The 17029-nt window shown below is 57.6% G+C and overlaps 1 protein-coding gene across 3 annotated transcripts; it reads left to right on the top strand.

Moving 5' to 3' along the window:
- Positions 1-15: 15 nt before the first annotated feature.
- Positions 16-16131, top strand: NOM1 (nucleolar protein with MIF4G domain 1). Of its 3 annotated transcripts, none has more exons than XM_045086282.1 (11): positions 16-1156; positions 2442-2566; positions 4003-4198; positions 7671-7994; positions 9712-9822; positions 11563-11730; positions 12514-12635; positions 13540-13672; positions 14194-14325; positions 15331-15440; positions 15775-16131. In XM_045086282.1, exons 1-11 carry the CDS (start codon positions 50-52, stop codon positions 15947-15949), a joined length of 2703 nt encoding a protein of 900 aa, XP_044942217.1. In that variant the 5' UTR covers positions 16-49; the 3' UTR covers positions 15950-16131. The 3 variants fall into 3 exon arrangements, with proteins under 3 accessions (XP_044942217.1, XP_044942216.1, XP_044942218.1); XM_045086281.1 differs by having other exon boundaries at positions 2439-2566; XM_045086283.1 differs by lacking the exon at positions 14194-14325 and having other exon boundaries at positions 2439-2566.
- Positions 16132-17029: the final 898 nt, after the last annotated feature.

Here is a 17029-nt window from a genome sequence, read left to right as displayed (position 1 = left end):
TCCGGAAGTCCCGCCCCGGCCGGAAGTCGGCGTAGGAGCAGCCGGGAAAATGGCGGCGTCCGCGAGCGCTGGAACGGCGCGGCGGCTCGGCCGCCGGGGCCGGGGCCCCCCCAGGCAGCCCGGGCGCGGGGTACGCCGCGGGCCGCGGGGCGGCACCGAGGGGGCCCTGAAGCGGCTAAAGCTCGCGGTGGAGGAGTTCGTGCAGGCGAGCTCCGAGGCTGAGATCCCCGGCGGCGCCGCGGGGCCCCCCACGGGCGGGCGCGTGCGGCCGGGCGGGAGGAAAAGCCGCAAGGAGCTGAGGAAGGAGAAGCGGCACCTGAGGAAGGCGCGCCGGCTGCGGAGGACTGCGGGGCTCGCGGAGGGCCCGCGTGCGGGCGGCGGCGGCGGAGCCGGGGGAACGGGCGGCCCCGGGGCGGCGGGGGCGGCGGCAGCGGCGGGGGAGGGCGGCCGACCGTCCCCTCGTCGGGCCCCGCCGCCGCCGCCGCCGCCGCCGCCGCCGGAGGAGCTGCGACCTCCCCAGGCCAAGGGCGCCCGGGCCCGCCCCGAGCCCAGAGCCCCCCCCGGGACCCCCCGGCCCTCTGCGGCCGCCGCCGCCGCTCGGAAACGGGCACTTCTGGCGGCCAACGAGGAGGAGGACCGGGAGATCCGGAAGCTGGAGCGGCGCCTCGGCTTGAGCAAGCGCAAGAGGAAGGGCGGCGGGAGCTCCGTGCCGCTCAGCTTCGCCCGGGATGGGCTCGACTACCTCCTGGGGGCCCTGGAGCCCGGACACCGCGGCGGCTGGGGCGAAGGCGGCCGCGCGGGGGACGACGAGGAGGGGGAGGAGGACGGACAGACGCTGCCGGACAGCGGCACGGACGGCGGCACCGACAGCGGCACGGACAGCGGCACCGACGGCGGCACCGACAGCGGCACCGACGGCGGCACCGACAGCGGCACCGACGGCGGCACCGACAGCGGCACGGACGGCGAAGGGCAGCACGAGGCAGAGGAAGAAGAGGGCCGGCCGGGAGCAGAAGCCGGAGCAGAGACCGAGGACGCGGACGTGGACGACGACGGGCGACCAGCCCCGCAAGGGCGAGCCGCGTGCGGAAGGAGGGTCCGTTTCGCGGACGGAGGGACGGAGCCGGCCCCGGAGGACCCGGGCGCAGCGGACCAGGTCGGGGGGAGCTCGGATCCCTGCCTGAAGGGAGGGGGCGGCAAGCCTGGGGCCGAGGTACCGGCAGTTGTGCAGCCGGCGGGGGCGAACCGGGGTGTCGTGTCTGTAACCCCAGGACGAGCAGCTCCGGGACGAACCGGGGTGTCGTGTCTATAACCCCAAGACGAGCAGCTCCGGGAGAGGACGTCCCTAGCGCTCATTTCATCCCGAAAGCTGGAGGTCGCCCCCGGCTGTGCTAAGGCGGACTCTCCTTGCTCCGTGTCCGAAGCCAACCTGCCCCCCCCCCCGCCCCTTTGTCCCGGCCACCGAGGTGCGGGAGGCCCGCAGCACCGCCGCGGCTCGGCCCTCCCCGCGCCCTTCTCCTTTTCCCGCCCGCTGCTCCCGCGGCGCATCCGGAACAGCCGGTCGGCCGCGCGCCCCGGGCTAGGGTCTGCACCGAAGGTGGAGTCCGGATCCAGGACAGAGCAGCGAGGCCTTCCCGGGCTGCCCCTCGCGGTCCACACGGTCCCCTCAGCCGGCACCTGGCGGGGCAGTCGCCCGCATGCCCGTTCTTCCTGCCCCGCCATCCGTGCCTCCCCGGCCCGGTTCTCCCTCAGCCCTTCGCTGTGTGCTGGTCTGCGCTGGTCTGCGCGCTCCGACCTCTCTCGGGCCGTCCTCTCCCAGAGCCTCGGTCGCGTCCTGACTCTGCTTTCACAGCCTGCGAAGGTCTCTTCACCAGCGGCCTGAGCTCATGGGGGTCACAGGAGCCACGGTTTCTGGGTGCATAAATGGGGTGTCCCCAGCCCCGCGTAACCCCCTGACAGCGTGGATCATGCCGTGGTTGTCTCCCAAAGCCCGCGCGGGCCGGGGAGTGTGGGTCAGAGGAGTGACATGTAGCCCTCCGTGCGGCAGACCGAGGGATACTGAGCACCCGACCGATGTAGATGCTTTGGCGAGTTTAGAGTCACTTTAGGACACTCTCCCTCCAGACTGGGGGTGCACGGGATCGAGGTGCGTGTGAGCTGCTGTGCCAGCCGGCCGCGAAGCCTGAGCTCCTGCACAGTGGAGGACTCAGGTGTGGCGGCGAAGTCACAGGGCGGAGAAGATGCTGACCGTCCCGGCAGCACTGACCCCCACTCAGGACTCCCCCGGGCGCTCAGCACATTTCTAAGGGGGGTTAAGCCTCGGTGGTCGGTCGTTACAGCTTCCGTGCCTCCTTGGGACTCTATTGCGGGAAGGGGAGCATAGCAAGCAGAGGAGAGTACCTTGTTCACGTAAAACTTTGTAATGCTGTCTTTTCAAGCAGAGTCTCTGTGAGAACGAGGGCAAGTACATCCCCCCTCACGTGAGGCAAGCTGAGGAGACCGCGAGCGGTCAGAGAAAGGAGGGCCTGCAGAGGCTGCAGAAACATGTCAAAGGTCTGATCAACAGGTACCTCGTCCGTTGCCATCTCAGCCGTGCCAAGAGCTCGTCTGTTTTCTAAAGCTACAGAAACGTTGCCGGGAACCAGACTGTAAGCGATGGGGAGGGGGCGTGGTAGTTGGTCTGCTCCTCTCTGTTGCTGTGATCTGTGCGCTGAAAAGCAGGAAGCCCACCTTTTCCACTTGGTACTTTGAACCCTTGAGGGTCCGAAAGCCACGCAGGTGCCCACGTGGTTCTGAAAAGTCCCAGGAACAGGGGCCGGCAGGGCCTGTCCTGCCCCCGCATGGCACTGCCGCTCAGGAGTGCCGCGCGCAGCCCCCTTGCTTATTCCTCCGGGTCACACGTGTGCATTCTCCGCTGCAGGAAGCGTCAGGTCCCTGACCACGGTGCAGAGGGGACCCTCCCAGCACCACGTGGCTCCTGCTAGCCTTCGTGGTCGTACCCAGTCCTCTCGTCCCCCGACCTACCCCCCACCCCACCTCCCACACACCCACTGCTTTGTTTTTAATGAAAACAGATCAGTGTTTTCTGGACGCCTGGGTGGCTCAATTGGTCGAGCGTCCCGGTTCTTGACTCCTGCTCAGGATGTGATCTCAGGGTCCTGAGATGGAGCCCCACATCGGTCTCTGCACTCACTTTCACGTGCACTTGAAGTCTCTCTTAAGTAAATATTTTTTTAAACTCTTTAAGATTTTATTTATTTGAGAGAGGGAGTGGAGTGCACATGTGTACACACAAGTCGGGGTAAGGGGCAGAGGGAGAGGGAGAAGCAGACTCCCCCACTGAGCAGGGAGTCCGATGCAGGGCTCGGACCCAGAACCCCGGGATCATGACCTGAGTCGAAGGCAGACAATTAACCAACTGAGCCCCCCAACTACCCCTAAAAAAAGTGAATGACAAAAACAGAACAGCGTACATCCTGGACCCTCCCCCAACACGCTGTGCGAGTGCTGAGTGTCGGCATGGGTGCGGTGGCGGTCGTGCACCCTACCCACCCTGCTCCTCTACCCAGCAAGGGAGCAACCTTTTCTCCGTGTGGGAACTAGAAACTTGTGGTGGCCACAGACCAAAAAGTAGAGACGTTGGACTTTTCCCAGCAGCACGCCTGATGTGCTAGTAAGGCTGCTTCCTTGCCTCTGCCTGGGACGCTGGACCAGCTACCAGGCGTGTCGTCCTTACGGTCTCCGTGCTCTTCAACAAGACAGCCCTCCGTGGGCTTCGCCGGGGCCACGCTTCAGGTGGAGAGGGAGGCTTCCGGCGGGTTCTGTGTGAGGACACGCAGTATGCGTTAGGTTAGCAGCCGAGATCAGAGCCGCTCGTGGGTTTGGTGTGTGCCTGACTCGGGGCAGCGGGAGTGTCGATGACTTCCACTGATGTACATCAGCTGATCGCGTCCGTGCCGGGGTGAGGCCTCACCGCCCCTCTGCTTTGACCACTGTCTGCAGGTTGAGCGAGCCGAGCGTGGCCTCCATCAGCGGGCAGCTGGAGGAGCTGTACAGGGCCCACAGCAGGAAGGACGTGAACAGCACCCTGACGGGCGTCCTCCTGAGCGCCTGCGCGCCCGCCGCCGCCGTGCCCAGCCGGCTGGTGATGGAGCCCGTGCTGGTGCTCAGCATCCTTCACCACACGGTCGGGGTCGAGGTAGGTACCCTGCCCGGAGCTGTGTTTCGCGCAGGCTCCGGTCTTTTCTTCGTATTCCCCCTGCAGCAGGGACTGGTCTCAGACTCTCTGTACGCGGTGCTGCGTGCAGGCTTGCCACTCCAGTGTCCGTGCTGGATGGAGGTCAGTGTTTTCGTCAGTGAGGCCAGCAGCCTGGGAGGTAGACCTCGACTGAAGCCAGCGAGGGGGACACATGATGGGGGTGAGGCCTGGAGCCACCAGCGCCCCCTCTGGGTGGACCCAGACCTTCCCGCGCCCTCGTGTGTGAAGCAGGCCTGTGTCGGGACTCGTTCGAGCAGCGCACAGGGAGCACCTGCACGGTGCTGGGTAACAGCCGCCGCTGAAGGAGGACTTGTCCCCCCTCGTCGTGTGCTCTGTCCTCGTTCGCCGGCCTCTGGGTTCACCCCAGGGAGGCCATGTGGTGCCCACTCTGGCTCTGATAAAAAAGGCCTTTTCTGTCACTGCATATGGTGAGTGCCAGCCTCTTAGGCAGAGTTCTGTTTCCCCCCGGTGGCCTGTCCCGGGGTCGTTGGAGGAAACCACTCTGATTGCACGCATTCATACCAAGGCCCGGGAACGAACGGACGATTGGTGCGTAGGGCCTCATAGTTCCAGGTGACATTCATACTCAAGGACTCAGTGCCCCTTTGGGGCTTTCTGTGGGGCAGGATCTCTCCTGGAGGTTTTGGTTTCTTTGCCTTCTGATCACCCTCGTTGCAGGAAGGGGCTTTGGCAGCAAAGCCCCGGGGAACGGCCCGGCCCCTGGGGCAGGTCTGCACAGGGGTGCCCCCCTTCCTCCCATCCGCGCAGGTCCCAGCAGGGCCAGGAGGGCAGGTGGGCGGCCGCAGAGCACTCTGGAACTGTTGGCAGCACGCTGCCGCCCCTCGTTGTCTTGGTCCACTGCATCCAGAACTCCCTGGAGTCTTTCACAGCAGGCCTGTGCAGGCTCTCCAGCAGCCACAGACCAGCCGGGCTGGTCTTCACGCCACTAGAGGTTCCGCGGTGACAGCGGTGTGCCGCCGGGGAGATGCTGCCTGGGCTGCCACGGGGTCACCATCCCCTGGCAGCTCTGCACTGGCGTCTTCCCGCGCGGGGTGGTTCAGCGCCGTCTGCAGGCAAAGAGCGCGTTCTGGGGTGCAGCCGAGAGGAAGTGCTGGGGCTAGGATGGTTAGTCATCCTAACTTCTGCCTGATGCGGGAGGGCGCTTTCCGGTCGGACGGCGCTTCTCCCGCCGGTCCCGCCGCTGCGGGCTGCGTCGCTCTCCGTAGACGACCTCTGGGAACCAGGCTTTCGCATGCAGCAGTAGTAGTACGGTGGGCGAGGTTTGCAAGGTGCATGTTCCAGGACCTTCTGGGCGCTGGGAGGGGCACAGAGAGGCGCAGGCCCCACATCTTCGGAGCAGTATGACTCCCCTCCCCTGACGTCTGTGCTGGTGGTTTGGAGAATCTCGCTTCGAAGCAGCTGTTTTTCTCAGAGCCGTCCTTGTTTTCACATAAGACCCCGTGAGTCCCTTCTCTCGGTGGTGAGGTATAACGGAGGCCCTGGACGCCGCCCCACCAGGAGGGGACCCGGGAGTGCCAGGGCCCACTGCCGTCGTCAGGGAGCCTCCGTGGAACCCCCGCCACCCCGTGTCACGCTGCTGCTCCGTGCTGCAGAGGGTTCTCCGGAGACAGGAGTGGGAGCGACGGTCCGTGCTGCAGGCCCCGCCGCGCACAACATGCAGGGATTCATGGACTTGAACACCGGAGGTTACGGGTCCCACTTCTCATTCACGCCTCCGCCAGGAGCGCGAAGGACACCTGAAATGACTCACACTACGGGAAACCGTCATGGTAGTTGGCTAACGAGGCGCACTAGCACTTCTCCCGGCGGGTGACGAGCCCTCGGCACTGGGGCCATTACGCCTCCCGCAGCTCCCTGACAAAAACCTCCTCGTGGGAGTTCACGGAAGGAGAGTCTGTTACGGAGCCCGTGTTGTCAGTTACTGAGCTGTTTCTGAGTCGTTTAGAAATAAAAATCAGGTCTGCACAGATCTGTGTTAAATTCCCCAAGTCAAAATTAATGTACCTTTTTTTCTTTTTAAAGATTTTATTTATTCATTTATCAGAGAGAGAGCACAAGCGGGGTGTGGGGGCAGAGGGAGAAGCAGGCTCCCCACTGAACAGGAAGCCTGATGTGGGACTCAATGCCAGGACCCTGAGATCATGGCCTGAGCCAAAGGCAGATGCTTAACGACTGAGTCACTCGAGCACCCCGAATTCACATATGTTCTTCAGTAACTGCAGCAGCAGGAATGTTCTTCCTATTTTTCAGTGATACCCTAAGTAGGGGTGTGGCCAGCTCCGTCAGTGGTGCGTGCGACTCATCATCTCGGGGCTGTGGGTTCCAGCATGGAACCACACCCACAGTAGGTGTGTGGATTATTGAAAAAAATAACATGTTAAAAAATAAAAGTCGTGGGGCACCTGGGTGGCTCAGTGGGTTAAAGCCTCTGCCTTCGGCTCAGGTCATGATCTCAGGGTCCTGGGACTGAGTCCTGCATCGGGCTCTCTGCTCAGCAGGGAGCCTGCTTCCTCCTCTCTCTCTGCCTGCCTCTCTGCCTACTTGTGATCTCTGCCTATCAAATAAATAAATAAAATCTTTTTTTAAAAAATAAATAAATAAATAAAAGTCATACTAAGTTTTAATCCACTGAGCCACCCAGGTGCCCCAAAGTCATACTAAGTTTTATTTTGAAGATATTACCTGGAATCTAGAGTTTTGAGGAATGTTAACGTAGTTATTCCACTGGTGTGATTGAAAACAAACCGAAGTGTGTTTTATGCCTGCGTTTGTCTTGCTGTCTGCAGAGCTCTGATTCCCTGCAGGTCGCATCTGGACAATACGGTGGTCGGAGGAGGAGGAGGAGGGTGTATCCCTCAGGTTCCTCGTCCACGCTTCAGCGCTCATTCCGTGGCCAGTGTGCCGACATCCCTCCCTGCCATCACTGAGCCCCTGCCTCTGGCCCCTCCAGGGGCCCCTCTGGCCCCTCCAGGCCGGAGAGACGAGGGTGACGAACAGCAGGACGTTCCTAGAGCTGCACATGTGTTCTTGACAGTTTTAATGATTTTCCTTTTTTAGGCATCAGAATGGCTGCTGGCTAAAAACAGGACCTTGTTGATTTTAAAGAACAGAGGACGTTCTTTGGGGTTTGGGAGCTGAGGCAGGTCGCCATGGGTCGTCGGTCACTGCGGCCTCATACTATCCGTTCAGACTTCACTGCTCGCTAACATTCACGCTGTGTTGGAGTTTATACCTTGCTGCGTGTACGCTTTATGGGTTCACTTAAACACTGTTCTTTTTTCAACATACATTTAAGTTTTGTGGAAGAAGGAAGAAGGACCCCCGCGAAGAGCTTGCTGATGTTTGATTGTTGCGTGTTCGCAGTGACATTCTCTCCCCTGTCTTTGTCCAGGTTGGTGCTCACTTTCTGGAGGCCGTGGTGAAGAGGTTTGACGCCGCCTATAAGAACGGAGGCGAAGGGAAGGAGTGTGAGAACCTGCTCACCGTCGTCGCTCATTTGTATAACTTCCACGTGGTGCACGCTTGCCTGGTCTTTGACATTTTGAAAAAGCTTATTGGGACTTTCACAGAAAAAGATATTGAACTGACCCTATTAATGCTGAAAACCGTGGGCTTCTCGTTGAGAAAAGATGATGCTCTGTCACTCAAGGAACTGATCGTGGAGGCCCAGGCCAAAGCCAGTGCGGCCAGCGGCAAGTTCCGGGACCAGAACAGGGTAAGCCTGACCTGCTCCTGAGTGCCCGCGTGCTCACACGCTGACCAGAGCTTTAAAATAAGTGTTTGGGGTAAAATCACATGTAATTTCTTCGCGATCCCCATTGTTTTTTTGCCTCATCAGGTTTTGTGGCTTTATCACCAGAATGTGAAAGAACTGTTTTTCTTCTAAGGACTCAGATATTCTGTGAATTTAAGAATCAGTTTCTTTAACATTTGTCTTTTCGGAAAGCGTTTTCTTGAGGAAGGCTGTGGCACAAGCCTCAGGCATCAGCGCTCTTGGATTTCCGCCCTGCTGCTTAACAGCGTTGGGCCCTGAGTCTTCCAAGCCTTGGTTCCCCCATCGAGGAGATGGGGGCTGGTTGTGCTTCCCACCTCATCTGCCAGTTGCTCGAGGCACAGGCGAGCCACGGGAAGCCTGTAAGAGAGGAGAGGAAGTCACTTTAGAAACGAGAGAAGTATTGGTGTCAGGAGCCTGCAGGGGAGCGGGCAGGAGGGGCAGGCAGAGGCTGGCCACAAGAGGCCTTGGGAACCTTTTCAGGGGCCCGGGATTTTATCCTAGAGGCACAGACGGTTCTGAGCCAGGTAAGCAATGGATGCTGTTTCCACGGTACTTTGACCACACCAAGAAGAGGGAGAGGAGGGCAGGGCAGGGAGAGGCCACCGCGGGCGCCGGCAGGGAGGCTTAGCCTAGCAGCAGTGGCTGTGGGGTTAGGAGGTCGGCGGGAGCAGACGGCGTGGGCCGGCGGGAGAGGCAGTTTGAAGGACAGGAAAGGCCAGGGTTACCCGTGCTGGACGGCAGGCCAGCAGAAGGACACAGACGCAGGAAGAAAGACAGGCTGCTTCGGAAATCCTGAAATGAGGTGCTGGTGTCACCCACGAAGGGGCGCAATCCCAGGAGCTGCGCAGGCTGGGGAGTTGCTGGGGTCCAGTGGGGAGCGGACGAGCGCTGGCATTCAGCTGCGTGGTTTAGGGGAGGGAGAGCAGGACGAGGCTCCTGGAGCCTGGTCCAGAGTGTCCCAAGAAAGCACTTATTCCTGGGTTGAATGCTCTGAGGCCAAGTTTAAAACCCAGAAGACAGCAGAGGCAGGAAGGAGCCTCTGTTACCTGGGGATGGGGGTTGGGGAGATGGGGAGTGTCCATAGTGGGCGTGGAGTTTTTTTCTGGGGAGGATGAAGATGTTCTGACGGTGATCATGGCAGCTGCACACCCCGACTGTGATTAGGGTACGCTGTTAAACGGGAGCTTTGCAGCAGGCGAGTTAGGTAGAGGGAAGTAGGTGACGTTGGGGAGAAGCTCAGAGGAGGGTATGCAGAAGTTCTTTTTTATCGTTCTCACAACTTTTCCTAATTAGGATATTTTCAGTTTTGAAAGTTAAAAAGGTAAGAAGGGCAGGCACGGGGAAGAAGTTGGAATACAGTGGAACTAAGACCGCGGGGGCGCGATGGGCACCGGGGGTGGGTCAGAGGTGATGGGGGCGGAGGAGGCGATGTCAGATCTCGGGGTGTTCAGGGTTGCGGCAGAGGCCAGGTGGCACAGTCGTACTGAGATGTGGTCCTGAGCAAGAGGTTCTTGTTGGCGACTGTCTCCAGAAAACCATCACCGGTTTACCGTCAGCAGCGGTGACGCTGTGTGCAGCCGATGTGGCTCTTCCCAGAACAGAGGGTCTGTTGTTCGGGCTCTGAAACGGTGATTTCTTCTGTTATGTTTCCTTAAAGGTTCGGTTTATGCTGGAGACCATGTTGGCGCTGAAGAATAATGACGTGCGGAAGATCCCGGGCTATGACCCTGAGCCTGTGGAGAAGCTCAGGAAGTTACAGAGAGCGTTGGTGAGGCTCTTTTCTTTTCTTTTTTTCAAGATTTTATTTATTAGAGAACGAGCAGGGGTCGGGTAGAGGGGGAAGCAGGCTTCCCACTGAGCAGGGAGCTGATGCAGGGCTCCATCCCAGAACCCTGGGTTCATGACCTGAGCTGAAGTCAGAGGCTTGAGCCACGGAGCTGCCCCGGTGCCCCTGGTGAGCTCCCCATCCACATGGGCTCGTTGTGAAGCTGTGAAGGCAGTCGGAGCTGGAAGTCAGTGCCATGTCTGCTTAGTAGTCATTCCAAGAGGGTGCTTGGGGGGCTCCGTCGGTTGAGCAGCTGACTCCTGATTCTAGCTCAGGTCGGAATCTCAGCGTGGTGAGATCACGCCCGGTGTCAGGCCCCATGCCCGGGGCAGCTGGAGTTGGCTTCAGAGTCTCTGGCCCTCTGCTCGTCCCCCTACTGGTGCCTGCACTCTCTCGCTCTAAAGTAAATAAATCCTTTTAAAAAAAGAGTTCCAGGGGGTGTCTGGGTGGCTCAGTGGGTTAAAGCCTCTGCCTTTAGCTCAGGTCATGATCCTGGGGTCCAGGATCAAGCCCCGCATCAGGCTCTCTGTTCAGCGGGAAGCCTGCTTCCCTTCCTCTCTCTCTGCCTGCTTCTCTGTCTACTTGTGATCTTTCTCTGTCAAATAAATTAAAATCTTTAAAAAAAAAAAAAAAAAGAGTTCCAGGGCACCTGGGCGGCTCAGTGAGTTAAGTGTCTGCCTTCGGCTTGGGTCATGATCCCAGGGTCCTGGGATTGAGCCCCACATCAGGTTTCCTCCTCGGCGGGGAGTCTGCTTCTCCTTCTTCCACTCCCCCTGCTTGTGTTCCTCTCTCGCTGCTTCTCTCTTTGTTAAATAAAATCTTTTTTAAAAGGTGGGGGGGTCGTGGAGGAGTTCCAAGATACTGGGAATAAGTGTCACATTTCTGTGGTGAGACACCCTCCAACTGGGCCGGGTGCAGGGCTGTCCCTATGAGCACAGCGTCCCCAACACCAAGCCTGTGGTGCTCGACTCAGCCGCACCATAGAAAACTCTGGTCACTTTGAAAGAGGGCTCAGGCCAGGGTCCCACCCAGACTGATAAAGTCAGCATCGGGGTGGTGGGGCCCACCTGTTGAGGCTCCCCAGGTACTCCCGGTGTGGGGCGGCAGCTGAGACCCACGGACATCCCTAGCCCTGGCTCTGGGCAGGTCTCAGATCGGCTCTGCAAACCCAGGCGCTCCTGGGCAAGTTTTTAACACCAGCTGCATGCGGCTTTCCTTGGGGTCTGCATCTGCATCTGAGCCTCTTGCCGGGTGCAACAGCTTTGCAAAGACAGCAGTGTTCGAGGTGGTAGACCCTTAGCCCTCAAGCAGAGGCACTGAGTTTACCTCTGCCTTTGGCATGATTCCAACTGGTCAGTTGCCCTGACTGTCAGTGACCCGGCACAGCGCTCACGAGCCGGCAGTTCCGCAGTCAGGAGCAGAAAACGCCCAAGGGGCACCTGGGGGGCGCAGTGGGTGAAGCCTCTGCCTTCGGCTCAGGTCATGATCCCAGGGTCCTGGGATCGAGCCCTGCATCGGGCTCTCTGCTCAGCAGGGAGCCTGCTTCCCCCTCTCTCTCTGCCTCTCTGCCTACTTGTGGTCTCTGTCTGTCAAATAAATAAATCTTTAAAAAAAAAGAAAACGCCCGAGGCGGCGACAGTGCAGACTGTGAGCCAGCGGCAGCGTCTCACCTGCTCCTCTCAGGTGCGCAGCGCCGGCTCGGGCGCCGAAACTCAGCTCCGCATCTCCTGGGACAGCATCCTGAATGCCGAGCAGACCGGCCGCTGGTGGATCGTGGGGTCCGTGTGGACTGGGGCCCCTATGATTGACAACGGTCAGCAGAAGATCGCAGAGAAGCCACCCTCGGGGACGGTATGAGAGCCCTGCGCTGTCGCCCTGGTGTCCCACGGCGGGCCCTGCGGGAGTCCCCAGTTGGTTGCGTGGTTATGAGACATACAGACATGGGTTTCCTCAGACCCCTCCAGAAGTTGTTACTGTTTTGTGATAGGATTTCACTCAATTTCTTTGGTTTCTTTTTAAGTTTTTTTAAGTCCCAAAATAGTGTACGTAAAGGACTTAAAAACTGAATCGAACAAGGGGAGCCTGGGAAAGTCCGAACCCTCGGGTTGCAGATGCCGGTCCTGAGGGACAGGCGTTCCCACAAGGTGCTGCTTCCCGTCCATTAGACTTGGATTTCAGATTGTCAGAATTCTTCATATTTCTTGGTATTTGATTATTAACTAAAGTTCCTATATTATTCGGGTTTCCTTCGTTTTCCCCTGATCACCCTTTTTGGTCTCAGGGTCCCATGACACACCTCATCGTCCTGCCTGTTTTGGCTGTGGCCGCCTCTCTCTGATACATGCTGGTTTTGCCTGCATGGATGGGCCGCGCTGCCCTTGAGAGGCTCCCCCGTATCAGGCGGCTGTCTCCTCCTGGGGTGTGCTTTGTCTCTTGCTCTGGTTTTCTCTTGTGGGAGCGTACCAGAGAATAAAGGTGTAGCATTCACACATAAACGTATTTCCATGTAATTCAGAATTAGTCTTCAGTATAAGCCAGGGAAGCATACGTGTTGTCTTTTAGAGACTTGGTAACCACAGTGAACCAGAGTAACTTCTTGAGACATCGGTGTGCTCTTAATCGCCCCTCTTTCAGGTTAGTGGGAAGATACTAGAACTCGCCCGAAAGCAAAGAATGAACACCGATGTCAGGAGGAACATATTCTGTACGATAATGACTAGTGAAGATTTCTTGGACGCGTTTGAGAAGCTTCTAAAGTAAGCACTAGTGCAGACACTGTGATCAGATGCTGTCGAAGAAATCAGCACAGTTGGTTTTATGAAGGGTCGGGTCAGATGCCGCTCGGGCCAGCTGGACTGTCCTCTCTCCCCTCCTGCCCTGGGTCCAGTCTTGCCCCTGCACTGGCCACTGGTGGTTCCAAATTGGAACATTTTATGGTATATTTTGATTAAAAGTCTCAGCTGACCAACTGATTAGTCACAGTGTCTGTGGGTGGTTATAAATTTACTTAAAATCCGCATATTGAGGGCGCCTGGGTGGCTTAGTGGGTTAAGCCGCTGCCTTCGGCTCAGGTCATGATCTCCGGGTCCTGGGATTGAGTCCCACATCGGGCTCTCTGCTCAGCAGGGAGCCTGCTTCCTCCTCTCTCTCTGCCTGCCTCTCTGCCTGCTTGTGATTTCTCTTCTGTCAAATAAAAAATCTTAAAAAAAAAAAAATTCCTCATATTGCGGCTGTGTTTCTGATGACTTCTAAATTAAAAACTTCCTGGTATAGTTTCTGTAATTCGTTGTAAAACGATTTTTTTTTTTTAAGATTTTATTTGTTTATTTGACAGAGATCACAAGTAGGCAGAGAGAGAGGAAGAAGCAGGCTCCCCGCTGAGCAGGCTCCCCGCTGAGCAGAGAGCCTGATGCCGGGCTCGATCCCAGGACCCTGAGATCATGACCTGAGCCGAAGGCAGGGGCTTAACCCACTGAGCCACCCAGGCGCCCCTGTAAAACGATTTTGAAAGTACCTGTGTACCTTCACAAAATACTTCTCAACAAATCTGATGCTAATTTTCCTTTATGGGCTTCAAATGCAGAGTGTGCGGGCACGAGGACAGGCCTGCCCATGGTTCCCGCCTCGTGACCCGCCGTCTCTGTGTCCTCTGCGTCGCAGGCTGCGGCTGAAGGACCAGCAGGAGCGGGAGATAGTTCATGTCCTCGTGGATTGCTGCCTTCAAGAGAAGACCTACAACCCTTTCTACGCATTCCTGGCTGGCAAGTTCTGTGAATACCAGAGAAGGTTCCAGGTAAGCCCACTAGCAGCCCGCCAGTCACCTGTGCTCCACTGTTTCCCTGCACATCATCTGGCTCAGCCCACCCGGAACGAGCACCCCGAGTGAGACGGTCAGCCTGCGCCGAGTGCCGCGTGCGGGGGGACAATTCCAGGACCCATGCCCGCGGCCAGGCTCGCTCTCGGGGAGAGCAGGTGGGTGTCGTGGAGGCCGAGGGATGGGGCAGAGGAGTGCCAGGCCCCCTTTTCCTGTCTCAGAGGAGGGTGTCGTGCAGCCTGCGTCCCCGGGGGAGTGCCTTTTAGATCTTAGATGGCACCAGCCTTCTCTGATCTTTCTCAGCATTTCTGCCGATTGGAGGGGGAAACCCACGGCAGAAAGAAGCTCCTGTGGCAGGACAGCAGCGGGTGTGTGCAGGGAAGGAGGCCGCGTTGCTCCGGGCTCGTCCTGACGTCGTGGACGCCGCTCCGAACACAGCTGCGTTACGTCTTGGCGACTTGTAACAGCAGCCCACGTTGTAACTTTTTTTTCCCCATCAGATGACTTTCCAGTTCAGCATATGGGATAAATTTCGGGACTTAGAAAATTTGCCAGCCACTAATTTCTCTAATTTGGTTCACCTGGTAGCCCACTTGTTGAAGACGAAATCACTTCCGCTTTCTATTTTAAAGGTTTGTATCTTGGATGAAAGTCTTAAAAGTGATGAAAACGGGCGCCTGGGTGGCTCAGTGGGTTAGGCCGCTGCCTTCGGCTCGGGTCGTGATCTCAGGGTCCTGGGATCGAGTCCCGCATCGGGCTCTCTGCTCAGCAGGGAGCCTGCTTCCCCCTCTCTCTCTGCCTGCCTCTCCATCTACTTGTGATTTCTCTCTGTCAAATAAATAAAATCTTTAAAAAAAAAAAAAAAAAAAAAAAGTGATGAAAACGGCAGTGGGATTGTTCATAGCCAGTACCTCAAGAAAACGCACATCCTTAGATTCTAACTCACTGGGGCCATGTGTTTATCATGTCCTAGACGTCCTAGAAAGTACACAGTGCCTTGCAGTGTAGACATAACTCATGCACGAGGCATGGGTACAGTTGTTTTGTTCATCTCTGAGAATCTCACTTGCACTTTGGGTTCACGTGCAGGTCCTCGTTCTAAATCCCCCACCGGCCGCCGCTAAGCGGGGAGGAGTCGGACGGGGAGGCGCAGGAGCGGGTGAGCCGTGGCGCGGCGCTCCGTGGCCGCCTCTCCCTTCGTGGTGGGCGTCCCGCCCCCGACCAATTAAATTCCTGATCCACGGAAACTTCATCCAGGGAAGGTTGCCCTGGACAGTGGCGTGCGTGCCCCAGCCCGCAGGGCACAGAGGCCGTGGCCACACGCCCTCGCCCATAGCTCTTCCATCTTCTGTAGCTGGAAACAGCCTTACTTAAAGGGGTGGGTGCGTTTTTACTCTACTTTTTGAAATTATTGAGATTTTTTGTTATTTATTTGACAGAGATCACAGTAGGCAGAGAGGTGGAGGGTGAGCAGAGAGCCCGATGCGGGGTTCGATCCCAGGACCCTGAGATCATGGCCTGAGCAGAACAAAGGCAGAGGCTTTAACCCGCTGAGCCACCCAGATGCCCCTACTTCTTGAAATTACTGAAAAAATTGATTAAATGTGACTTGTTTTCTCTGTCCTGATTCTAATTAGGTAGTGGAATTCGGCGAACTGGATAAACCCAGAGTCCACTTTTTACGAAAAGTGTTATATATTGTGTTAATGGAAACAGAAGCTGAAGACCTTGGTTCAATTTTTGCAAGGTATGTTCTCAGCTTGTTTTGTTAAAACGTGGAGAAGAGGTGAAGGAAGTTATTCTCACTTACGTTGACTTAGAAAAAGCAAGGTTGTTATACGTGACACGCAGCTTAGTACCTTATTTGCAGCTGGTGTCTTCTGCGCTCGGTTTGGGGAACATGAAGCTGCCTGACAGCCGGCAGTGACGGTCTCTACGGCGCGGAGGGCACTGTTAAGCTCTTAGTTGAGAATTCTGCTTTTCAAAGCCGTTCAGTCCCGTCTCCCGGTTGGAGGTTCCCGGGGATCGCGGGCCGGGGGAGGCTGGCTCCTCGCTGACGCCCGCTTCTGTGCCCCGCGCAGAGTGAGCGACAGCCCGAAGCTGGGCCTGCTGAGAGAAGGCCTGAAGCTCTTCATCGGCCACTTCCTGCTGAGGGGCGCGCCGGCGAGCACGAGCCGGGAGGCGGCCCAACGGCTGAGGGCGAGGGCCGACCTCTCCACCAAGGCTCTGCAGGGCAAGGCTTCCCTGATGATGTAGTCCCGAAGCGGAGAGGAGCGGTCCGCACATTTCTCTGAAAATGCCCCTTTTAAACCCAGAAGGCTCGTTAAGCCGCTGGCTGCGTGTGCAGGTGGCAGGGCTCTGCCACGGGCTGCTGTGCTTGAGATCCTGCGTTTCCAGTGATTTTTAAATTCAAGGTCATACTGTGTTTCTGTTTTAAACGTTCTCACGTATCTGTTTCCAGGGTGGGGAGGGCAGGCCAGGTGGCCACGGGCACGTCCTCCAGTAGAGACAGGGCAGGGTGCGGGTGAGATCACGGATGTGGTGGCCTTTTTTTTTTTTTTTTTTTTTTTAAGATTTTTATTTATTTATTTGACAGACAGAGATCACAAGCAGGCAGAGGGAGAGGAAGGGAAGCCGGCTCCCTGCCCATCAGAGAGCCCGATGCGGGGCTCCATCCCAGGACCTTGGGATCATGACCTGAGCCAAGGCAGAGGCTTTAACCCACTGAGCCACCCAGGTGCCCCTGTGTTGGCCTTATTTTTAATAGATGGTTCGCTAGACGGTGCAGTGATAAAGAATTGGATGGGTCTTTTATCTTTTTGATGGACTGATTTAAAGTCCAAAAACCATTAGTTAAATGTGGTAGCTGATACCTCATGGATTATTTCACTGTTGGGAACGCAAGCGTGTGGGGAGGGTGAGCGGTTGCCCAAAGCCTTGTGGACGCCTGTCCTGCGCAGTGTGGCCGGGAGCTTCCTGCCGGCACTCAGTGGGGTTCCCACATGCGAGGGCGCGTCCCGTGTGCCTATCCCGTGTGTGCCCATCCCATACACGCCGCGCTTTACTCGACAACGTGGACGGCCCCAGAGAGCTGTCAGACGCCGGACGGTGGGCCTCTGGGCGAAGTCCTGGGAGGAGTAAGTGACTGGGACAGCACTGCCGCCTGCGAGCTGTGAACACTCATCTAGCGACAGACACGCCCCACGAGTACCCTGGGCTCTGGCTGAGTCTGTGCAGAGTCAGTCATGACCGACGAATGTCTGTCCTTCTCCGGCTCTTAGAATCGGCTTCTCTGTCTTAAGTGCTGCGAACTTGAGTTAAGTGTCCCCTGTGGCT

Source organism: Mustela putorius, unplaced genomic scaffold (genome assembly GCF_011764305.1).
Source record: "Mustela putorius furo isolate JIRA1106 unplaced genomic scaffold, ASM1176430v1.1 tig00000929_pilon_pilon_pilon, whole genome shotgun sequence".
NCBI lineage: Eukaryota > Metazoa > Chordata > Mammalia > Carnivora > Mustelidae > Mustela > Mustela putorius.
Note: the sequence above shows the minus strand (reverse complement) of the source record. Positions and strands in the feature narration are given on the sequence as shown.

Coding starts and splice junctions, on each gene's coding strand:
- NOM1 (XM_045086281.1), top strand. CDS start 50: ATGGCGGCGTCCGCGAGCGCTGGAACGGCGCGGCGGCTCGGCCGCCGG. Junction 2,567..4,002: donor GTCAAAGGTCTGATCAACAG/GTACCTCGTCCG, acceptor CACTGTCTGCAG/GTTGAGCGAGCCGAGCGTGG. Junction 7,995..9,711: donor AGTTCCGGGACCAGAACAGG/GTAAGCCTGACC, acceptor GTTTCCTTAAAG/GTTCGGTTTATGCTGGAGAC.